General features: G+C 45.7%; 2 protein-coding genes across 2 annotated transcripts in view; one reads left to right on the forward strand and one right to left on the reverse strand.

Annotated features, from left to right (window-relative positions):
• Positions 1-8,258, reverse strand: part of LOC108926187 (ankyrin repeat domain-containing protein 27-like) — a 26,834-nt gene extending 18,576 nt beyond the window's left edge. The window contains exons 1-4 of the mRNA XM_018738750.2: positions 8,194-8,258; positions 2,716-2,838; positions 568-678; positions 50-221 (exon numbers count right to left, since the gene is read on the reverse strand). Coding sequence (XP_018594266.1) covers positions 50-221; positions 568-678; positions 2,716-2,817 — 385 coding nt within the window. The 5' untranslated portion in view covers positions 2,818-2,838; positions 8,194-8,258. The remainder of the gene's footprint in view (positions 1-49; positions 222-567; positions 679-2,715; positions 2,839-8,193) is intronic.
• Positions 8,259-9,108: 850 nt separating this feature from the next.
• Positions 9,109-10,407, forward strand: LOC108926186 (regulator of G-protein signaling 9-binding protein). Its single transcript, XM_018738749.2, has one exon. The coding sequence runs from the start codon at positions 9,171-9,173 to the stop codon at positions 9,897-9,899; it is 729 nt and encodes a 242-aa protein (XP_018594265.1). The 5' UTR covers positions 9,109-9,170; the 3' UTR covers positions 9,900-10,407.

Below are 10,407 nucleotides of genomic sequence, written 5' to 3' on the forward strand. Positions count from 1 at the left end.
CTCGACAAAACTGGCCCGTAATAAGGGGTTGCAGGACTTTGGGAGAAACGTCCCACTAGATTGACTCCGCTGTGGACGGTGCTGATGGGTCCAGCTATACAAAGGATGCTGTAGCTCTGTTCCCTCTCGTTGTAGAAGGTCTCCTCAAAGAGAACGGGCACTGCGGCAGGCACCGGGAAGCCCTCTCCCAGCTTAACTAGACGGTCCTCAATGAGAACTTCCTACAGAAAGTTTAGTTAGTTAAATTAAAGTTCTTTAACAGCCATTTGAAGAAACGTTCAACAATGCGGGACAAAACAAAGCAATTGCATAAAGCGGTAAATTTGCTGATATGTGTAAATGGTGAAAGAGCCGATTATACAACATCCCGACTCCCCCTAACAAACGCAGCATCAGAAGCTGAGCTGATTACCATGTTTAAGCAGAAACTGGTGAACATGGCATGTGCAACATTTTCCTGTTCTCTTTGCTAGCTTGGTCTTTTCTTCTACAATGGGTGACTTTGCTCAGATGATAAAAGTCAGCAGTGCGGAGAGAGAGATGCAAATACTTGCCACTTTAACTCACCTTCCCACAGCAGGTCCTGTAGCCGCCATCTACTGCCTGCAGGATGTGGTCCTCAAAGCAGCCTGGTGGGAAGCAGCGCGTGTGAAGACTCCCACATCGTGGCACAAGGACCTGTAGTGGGACACATGACGGGCAACAGATGGATAAAACTGCCAATCGACACAACTGCAGCATCTACCTCGGAAAAGGACAGTGCGTCTGCTTGCGTGCGAGGGTGACAGCGCGATGCGGCACAACAGTTATTAATGCTTACAAACATTACCGACTGGTGCTTTGCTCATGGCGCTCCAGGAGCTGTCAGCCGCAAGCGGGACATGTGACGTCTCCCAACAGAACTACGGCAGCAAAGCACGTGAAGTGTGTATCAGTTGGAGAGAGCAAAGCTTGTACGTGTGTATCAAATGCACAAAGCAGAGCCACAGGGAATAGAACCTCCCGCTATAAGGAGCAGAACTGGAACAAATGAACAGAGAATAAGCTGCGCTCGCTGTATCACTTTGTAACGTTGCCTTCACATGTTGTTTACCAATAAGCTTGACTGCTATTTCAAGGTGTCTGGTTTCTCATGTTGCTGTTCCCTAGAATAAGAAATAAAATAACTAAATAACTTCTCTTTAAAGGGACTTTATAGTATTAGAATCAAGCTCCATGGGTAATTTATTACAACCTTTAGTGGTCATTTTAACAAAAACAAATGTTATTAAAAATAATTACAAATCCCAGTCATAATAATTAAACAACGCTGACATTACTAGATTGAAATTTCCATGGCCGAGGGAGACATTTACGCCTGTTGCTTGTGTGACAGCAACCTTTTGCATGAATAATCTTCATAATATTTTGCTTCACGTACACACGCCAACAGGGATGAATATGAGCTGTATTAAGTGTATTAGGGTGTGTTCACTAAAAAGAAAAGTGAATTCTTACAGTGTATATCTTCCAAACAGTGGCGGAGTATGACAGCGAATCATGCCCAAGCATGGATGCGTTACCAAAGCGGTTGATGATACACAATGATGGGGTGTTGAAAAACGAGGAGACTCTCTGGAACGGACAGATAATGTTCAGGCAAGCAGCGGTCTGCCCTGTAACTGCGTGTATGTGAAACCGTGGGCCACGCAGTGTCACACCAAGACAAGTCCGGCTTTTGCTGGAAAACACTCAATCGCACAAGTTACTGAGAGTTATCAAGTCCAGAACCAGTGGGCTCTTCAAAAATCATCCTTCGTCCAATGGCACTTGTATTATCTCAGCTATGTAAAGAAAAAAAGGAAATTAACTTCACAAAACCTCCACTATCCTCACAGCTTTATATTATACAGTGTTTGTGATGCAAAATGTGCCTGCTAGAGGCTTCTGTGCCCAGTGGTTTTTCTTGCAGGGACGGTCCAAGGAGCAACACCATCAACTCTACTAAATACTGAAAGAGCTCCTTCTCACAATGTCTGAGCTCCACTAGCGGCTTGTGGAACCTCAGGAGCACTCTGCAGAACAGATCCTCGTGTACAGTAGGTGTATTACAGCATTGTGATGAACCTGTTGAGCGCCGCAGGGTCTACAGTCAGCTGTAAGAGCAGTGTGCACCGTACAGGTTCAAGCACAAGGCCCAGGGAAGTGCCATGTGCTGTGCTCCTCACTGCAGGTCTTCCTGAAGTCCTGAGAGCCACAGATGTGCTGTGGAGGACAGGGTGTTGGTTCAGCCTGACCCTCCTTCATGTCATCTGCTCACTGTCGAGCCTGGGTCACTGAGCTGGTAGTTATGACAGTGGACCAACAGGTCGAAGCTTGAAACCCTGGGCAGGAACTGCCAAAGCCGAACCCAAAAGGGCAGCAGTGCTGCACTGTACAACTGGGTATCACCCCAGGTTACTTTGATGACAAGTGTCTTCAGAATAAACACATTAAGTACAGCACCGTGCACATCAGGTCATTTTGAACGAGATCTCAGCTGCTCTCGTGCCTCTGAAATATTGTAACCACTTGACTTTCAGCCTTCGTTTTACGTATGTGAATATATTGTATTTAGATTCCTCGGTGTACAGCTTTCGCCTCTCCTGCTGCAACCGAGCACTGTTTGTAAATGTAATTTTTAAAAAATCTAAACAAATAGAAAAATAATAAACAGCTTTTGTTATTTCTGCTTACAATGCCATTACGTTCTGCAACCCAGGAGCACAAGTCTGGCCTCTGTTTCCCCAGGGAGAGGTAGAAAGGGTTCTTCAGGACGTCTTCATCATACAGAGCCATGTGAAACAGGGACTGATGCTCCTGCAATGTGGACATACACATATTCAGACAACAAACACACAGTCCTTACACATCATCTCAGTGGCAGCAAGATCTGTTACAGCCTTCCCTTGCTGTCAAAAGTGTTTAATTTTATACACGTTTCAGAAGCGAACAGGTCATACTAACTGAACTAATGGTTTGCGGATTACTGCAGACATATCTAATAGGATCTGAGCTCAACAGGAAAGGAAAGAGGTAAGGTTCTCTCTCTCTCTCACACACACACACACACACACACACACACACACACACAACAAACAACTAACAAGTAAGATGAAAGAGAGGGGCCAAGCAACTTGTGACAATAAGAAAAGTAAGGGAGGGAGAATCTGCTCTACCTGGGCATGATATGGGGTCACGTCCCTTGTAGATAAAAGACGACCCAAGCCAGAACGTGGGAAAACAGAATGAGTGAACCCAGCCTCCTGCACTCCTGCTGCACTGCTTTCCCGACATGCAGAAACACACACTCAAGAAATTCAACCGAAAAGCATATTCTGTTCTTAAAATTTGCACTTACAGTGCTGCAGTTCGTACTGCAGAGGACAGCTGTCATTATTATTTAATCATTTCGCTGACACTTTTGCTTACAACTATTTACTGACTTGTACAACTAATTTTTACTCGAGGTACTCACAGTAAGCAGACATCAGGTGACGTAGCGGTTTGAGCTGTTACTTTGCACTCAGCGGACTCATGTCTGCTGCTGTAATACAGTTGAACAAAGTACTTACCCAAAACTGATAGAGTACAAATTACCACGCTGTGGGTAAGCACTGAAAGCAGCTTAGTGTACAAAGGTCACACCGCAGATTGTTCTGAAGAAAAAGTGCCTCCTAAACAAACAGATGCAAACAGGTGGGATTCAAACATCCAGCCCTGAGAGGGGACAGTTGGGAAAACCGTGGAACCATCTGCTCCCCCAGTGGGATTCAGGCATAACAAAGCCTCTCCTGATGTGTTCGCAAACACAAAAATTCAGGGTGCAAAAAAAAAAAAAAAAATTCAGCCAACAAGCAGAAAATGTGTTTATGAGTCCAGACAGCTTACTGAACTCAGGTGCGAAGAGGCCCCAGGCGAAAGGCCTAAAGATCGCTGTTCCACACAATGACTGAAACCAAGCATTTGAATCAAACTGGTGTCACATGCTGAAATTTCTGCCGCTCACATGTGGGGTGTGTTCCGTCATATCTTATCATAACTGTCACCTTAGGCCACAGCAGGATGTCAAGCAGAAACGCTCGATGCGTTTTCCTCACATTTCTTACATATTTCACAAATGGAGTAATAGGCAGGAACTTACCAAACACAACAGTATTGTTCAAAGTTGAAAGATTAGAAGAATTTGAGAGCTTTAAAGTCCTAAAGCAATAACTGAAAATCAATGCGGACAGCGGCAGACTCGCACACGTACACTTTAAAAATGCACTGTATTTTTACAGTATTTACTCACTTGTTGTAGCTGACTCAAGAGGATTAGGTATGTTCACAATAATATAATTTCACAGAATCAAAAATCACTTTCAAGACTGGATGGGGAACACAATTTGCTTGCACTGAAATACTGCTGCGCCACTGGAAGGACCCCCCACTCCCAGCAAAGCAAGGCACGAGACACCGCCCGTCCAGCCTTCCCTCACGGCTGTCAGGGGGATGTTTGACTGCAGCCCTTGGGAATGCACCATGTGATGTGAGACAGCTGCTAAGGGCAGAGCAGTCCGGGGTCCTCACACTCATGACTTGTGTGTGTGTGTGGGTCAGCCCACAGCAAATTTTATCTGTGAAATCATTTTTCAGGAAAGCAGCTGATGCACCACAGGCCACAGACAGAAATCCTTTTTATCCAGACAAAGAAAAGGCAATTAAGAATCTTCATTTTTTTCTGTACAGTTTTTCAAAACTCAAACTGTTACAGCGAGACAGCAGGCAAAGCAGGAAGAGATTTTCACATTACCGCTCCAGCTCATCTGCCGCTCTGCTCCACCTTTGTTCAAAAGGTCCAAAATCAAAAGCCCGAAGCTTCTCGGTTCTGATTCGGATGCGGCAGAAAAATCTCCCAGTCTCACCAAGAACTGCTGAATCCCTCTCAACATTCCAGAAAGGTCTCAAAATACACCTCTTTCCGACTCACTTCTCTCTCGATCTCCTGTCAGCTCCATAAACATTCACATTTTCTGCTCAAAAAATATTCCTCATCCAATGTGTATACAGCTGTCCTTGTAATGTGTGCAGGCAGAAACAGTGCTGCTGGACTACAGTGACTGTAGTGACAGTGACTGACAATCGCCTGTCTGTAGATGCATTTCTCTGTTACTTATGCACTTTTCTTTACCGACTTTATGTCACTTTGGACAAAAAGGGTCTACTAGATTTTAATCAACCTATTATATCACTTTACAGTTACTGGAGACCTAAATTCTTCAGGGAGAAGGAAAATTTCCATTTCATTAGAACTAACAAATGTAAATGTTACAAGTGTACGCCTGGGAACATGTATTAAAACACGAACAACAGCCGTAAGAATCTTTTTCGCTATTCATCTCAGACCTGGTAGACAGGTGAAGCAAGACTTGAAACGATGGTTGAATGTTCCATTGCTGATGGTCAGCTCGCATCAATGACCTGAAATCGAATATTTCTTCCAAAGTCCGCTGTTTATTTAGATTAATTTTTTTGCTGCTATTCAACCCTGATTTCTTCCTTCGTTTGGAGCAAAAAAGTCCTTCAAAAATGTAGATCATTTCTTCAAAGACCAAAACACATAATAGCTTTGGCACTACCAAACCTTCGGTTTTACTATCGGACTGTGAATATTCACTGCATTAGCTGCTGGAGCAAGAACCATCTACAAGAACCTGGGCCACCCTGGGTGAATCCCGAAGCTTGTTGAAGCTGTAAACAAATGTCATTCTGGCACTGGCATGTGCCCCTCTTGCTCTATCAACTGTCCATTACAGCTCCAACCCAGCACTAACTGCCATCCTTAAAATTTGGGCTCAGTTCAGAAGATAATTCAGTTTCCAGTCATTTTCCCCACATTTTCCAGTTGCTATGAACACCACCTTTCCCTCTTGTTTCTTAGAATCCACATTTTATACCTGGCATCTTAGGGGACTGAGGTCTCTCAGCAATTTGTTTACTGACTCTTGTTTTGCCTCCTTCGATCAGCTATCTGGCAAATTTACCATCTAAAAATGCCATTTTAACCAGTGCTTGGAACTGTAACATTTCGTTAAGAATTTACCCCCCCCCCCACTTTCCTACGGCTCCTCATGCGGTTCTGTTTGATTTTGTTTTTGCATTAGACTCTACTAGGAATGGAGCCATTTCTGTAATATACAATGACTCACACACATTACACATGCCCTCCTTCACTGTTTTTGGAGTTGCCTGGTAAGAAGGTCTCCAATTTACCCTCTCGAATCAAGACTGGTCAGCTGCTCTCAGTCGGATACATATCTCCTCTACCTGTGGGCATCATAAATTGATCCAGTTCAAGGTGGTGCACTGCCTGCACATGGCTACAGCCCAACTGGCTAGGATTCACCCAGATCTAGACTCTTCATGTGACAGATGCAACCAAATCCTGGCCTCTCCAGGGCATACTTTCTGAGCCTGTCCTGAATAAACCTTCTTTTGGTCCTAAGCATTTCACACACTTTATGGTGACTATTCGTCACCTCCTGAAGGGATGACGGTGACGAATAGTCACCATAACCTAAGCACCTTTGCATCTTTACTGGCTTGTCACCTAATTTTAAAATGTTGGAAATATAGTGCCCCCCTTTCCTATGCCCACTGGGTCAGAGACCTGATGCAACAATTTTCAAAACTGGACAAGACACATATTGCAGGGCTCCTCTGCAGAATTTTCCAGTGTTTCTTATTAATTGTTACTCCATTTTATTTATTTCTTTGTTCATCTACCTAGCTATCTATTTCAATTCCTTCATCGGGGGGCAGGAGGGTTGGGGATGGTTTTTGTATAATATGAGGTCATGCACTGTGGTTTCTGTATTGCACAATGTCTAAAATAAATTTTTAAAATATGAGTAATGTTTCACAGCAAAGAGGTCAACATCAAAGCAGCATTCAGCCTTTTCCGAAAAGCTTTGCGGCCAAGATAAAACCGATTTTGTTCCAAGCTACACCTCTGCGAACGCGGACGTGTGGCGACTGCCGGCCTCATGCGATCAGACAGAGCGGGAGGTGCCACCGTGTGCGGTCAGCCGGAGCGAAGGACAAGCCACAGTCGCCATGCGCTGCCAAAGGGCATCCTGGTTCCCTAGCAACAAAACCGCTGCAACATTTCTACATTTTCATCACAGATGAATGATTCTCACTGCTAGGTGGTTAGATTAAGATCCCCTCCCCCCATTTGTCTCCGTAATGATCTTTGAAATAGGTTCCTGGTTCAAATCCCAGATGATGCTGTAATACCCTCAGTCAAGGTACATACAGCAACTCAAGGGTCAGTGTAAGAATACCCTGCTGTGTCAATTACTGTAGAAAAGTAACATGAAGTAGTGGGCAAAGTTGGTGGCCCAGTAAAGAAAACACGTGTCTCCTAGATCAGAGCATCTCAAAACAAGGGTCATGTGTTCCTCTGCGAACCAAATCTCATTATTACAGCATTTCTGCCAGATCTTACATAGAGCACGACCCCTGCAACAAAGTACAACGTGGTAAACAAGCCTCGGTCCAGCAAATTGAGTAGCGCAGCATTACTTACTTACTGTAACGCTGTGGGTAACTTGTACCAATTAGACAAAATTGAGAGGATAAAGATAAAAGTAATTTAGTAGAAAAACACTTATTTACACAGGAATGTTTTAAAGACAGTTCAACTGTGCACAGCTTAGTTTAAATATTCATATTCTTACTTTTTTACTTTTGAAAAAATTAAGTCAGTGAGTGACACTGGACTGGCTGGAAGTCATGATTTAGTTTTATACTTTATGCACTTTCTCTATCACACACTCACACAAACACACCTGAGGAGCAATTTCTGCAAACTAATAACAATAATAACAATTTCGTAGGAAAGGATGAGGTGTTATAATGGAATTTGGAAAGCTCGCGTTCCTGAAGAGTGGTATTAACACGTCAGTTTTAACACATTCGACTCGAGCGCCGCTGTGTGTGTAAATTCACTGCACTAAACCTGCCCGCCGCTTGACAGTTAAACTTGCACTCTTTAACACAAGAAACAAAGTTGGAGAAGAGTCTGAAGGTCGTATCTGTAAGTGAACAACCGACGCCGGGCCTCAGGCACCACCTGCACCGTCTGCACTGAGTGGGGGGAAAAAAAAAGCCCGCGCTCTGGACACTCACCCGTGTGGCCGCGCGCGCCGGAGACGTGTCGCGCACCGCGCACTGCTTCCCTCCGCCGAAATCGAGCGAGCTTCGAGGCGCCTCCATTCCGCGGCGGCGCCCTACACTTCCAGAGCGACTATGAAAGGGGCGGGGATTGCGCCAGAGTGACGTAAAGACAGCCAATGGAATCCGACATTCAAATTAGTATCGTGATATCTACCAACCAGAAGAAGGTGTAATCCTCCCTCCCATACGATTGACAGGGGAGATGTGCGCTTTTCTCCCCGCTTTGTGTGCGCATGTGAGTGCGCCGGAGCGCTCGGCGCTATTTAAACCCCATGTTGGAGCATCTCGAGCGGATGGTCCTTCTGGCTGGAGAGAGGCGGCAGCACGTCCTCTTCCTTCTCCAGCAGCCATCACCTCATTCACATCAGTGGGTTCGTCTTCGCACAAACAATCCTGCTCTGCGCAGCGCGGTAAAAAAAGGACCGTTTCATCACCCTACAATCGGATTAAATCCTGCGGGGGGGAAGCACACAATCAAGAAATTGTGCTGCAGATTTTCCAGCACCGTGGGGTAAGGAATCAGTACAGCTACCACTTTGGAGGGGCTCTGGCCAACACCTGCCTGTCAGTGCACTGATGGACATGTTGACAGGTATGCTGCATGCTTTCTGATACAGACTAGCAGCAGTGATTTCATCTGGCATTTAATTCATCTGATGGCGGCATGCTTTCATCCCGACTAATCTGGAAGGGGAACCCGAGCGAGTAAAGCAGGTTACTGGGGCCATTCGGGACTAAGCCAAGCTGCACGGGGAGGCTGGGTGGACAGGGATCCACCGAGGTGAGCTGCTTTCGAATGTAGGGGCACCTGGATGTAAAGACGGTGATCCGGAACGAGAGAGGCCGAGCCCACCGGGTTGTGCATCTCACCCATCCTCTCAAACATCTCATCAGTTTTTGGAGGTACAAAGCAACAGAAAGAGGAAAACATGGGGAAAGAGGAATGTAAGACCATGTTAGATGCGCTGAACAGGGTGACTGCCTGTTACAGGCATCTAGTCATCACCCTGGGCAGCACCTCAGACTCGCAGAACTTGCGCGAAGAGCTGAGAAAGACCCGTAAGAAAGCCCAGGAACTGGCGGCAGCCAACCGGACCAAGCTGACGGCTCTGCTCAAGGACAAGAGCATCAGCAAGGAGGACCGTTCTGAGTACGAGCGCCTATGGGTGCTCTTCACCAGCAGCATGGAGCTCCTGGATGTGGATATGAAGAGGTCCCTAGAAATAGGGCAGGATTTCCCATTGCAGGTGCCGACCCGCCACCTCATCCAGACCGGCATGAGCGGGAGCACCACAACTGTTGCCGCCCGGGCCATGAGTGTGCAGAACATGAAGTACGAGGCTGACAGCAACATCGACACGGCCGACCTGAAGGAGCTGGAGGCTGAAATAGCCCAAGTTGTTCAGATGATGGAAGAAATGGAGATGAAGGTCCAGGTGGCGCCGTGGGCTGTGGAGGCCAAGCAGGAGGCAGGAGCTGAGCTCAAGTCCACAGTCAGCGTGGGCAATTCTTCTGTCGGTGTGATTTCAATCTGTGAAGAAGAGCCTAAGGAAATGGACAGTGAAGCTGGCCTCAAGAAGGTCTTTGCAGGGATCATTTTCACAGCCATCATTCTCATGGCAGGAATTCTAGCCTTTTGTGTCATTAAACTTTCCTGAGCTTAGTTTGCCACCCAATTGCATCCCAGTCCATTCAGCTGCGTTGTAACTGACAGTGTGCAGTGCAGGATTCATAGATCATGAGCTGCATGCACTGGAACCACACTCACTCCAGTGCTCTTTCCTACAGACTGAGGGCATTTACTTACTGTGTGTTCATGCCATGGTGTTTGCTCCTCAAAGGAGCATAAAGGGCTTTCAGTTATTCTAGGTAAGAAGAATTAAATACACTCTAGCATGTAGCCTATAGCTGTTTCCCAAATGCTGTTGTTTCTTTTGCAAACATGTAATGCGGGGAATGATCAGATTAGTGTCTGCATTTTCTTTAAACACCCAGATTATCATTCTTTATTTAGCTGATGCCTTTGTCCAAGGTGACTTGAAGTGTTAAACTTACACTGATCTACCCAATTATATAGGGGGGTAATTTTTACTGTATCGGTTCAGGGTAAGTACCTTAATCGAGGGTACTACAGCAGAAGGGGGTTCAACCCTGGGACAGTCAGAT

This window comes from Scleropages formosus, chromosome 7 (assembly GCF_900964775.1).
Source record: "Scleropages formosus chromosome 7, fSclFor1.1, whole genome shotgun sequence".
Lineage (NCBI taxonomy): Eukaryota > Metazoa > Chordata > Actinopteri > Osteoglossiformes > Osteoglossidae > Scleropages > Scleropages formosus.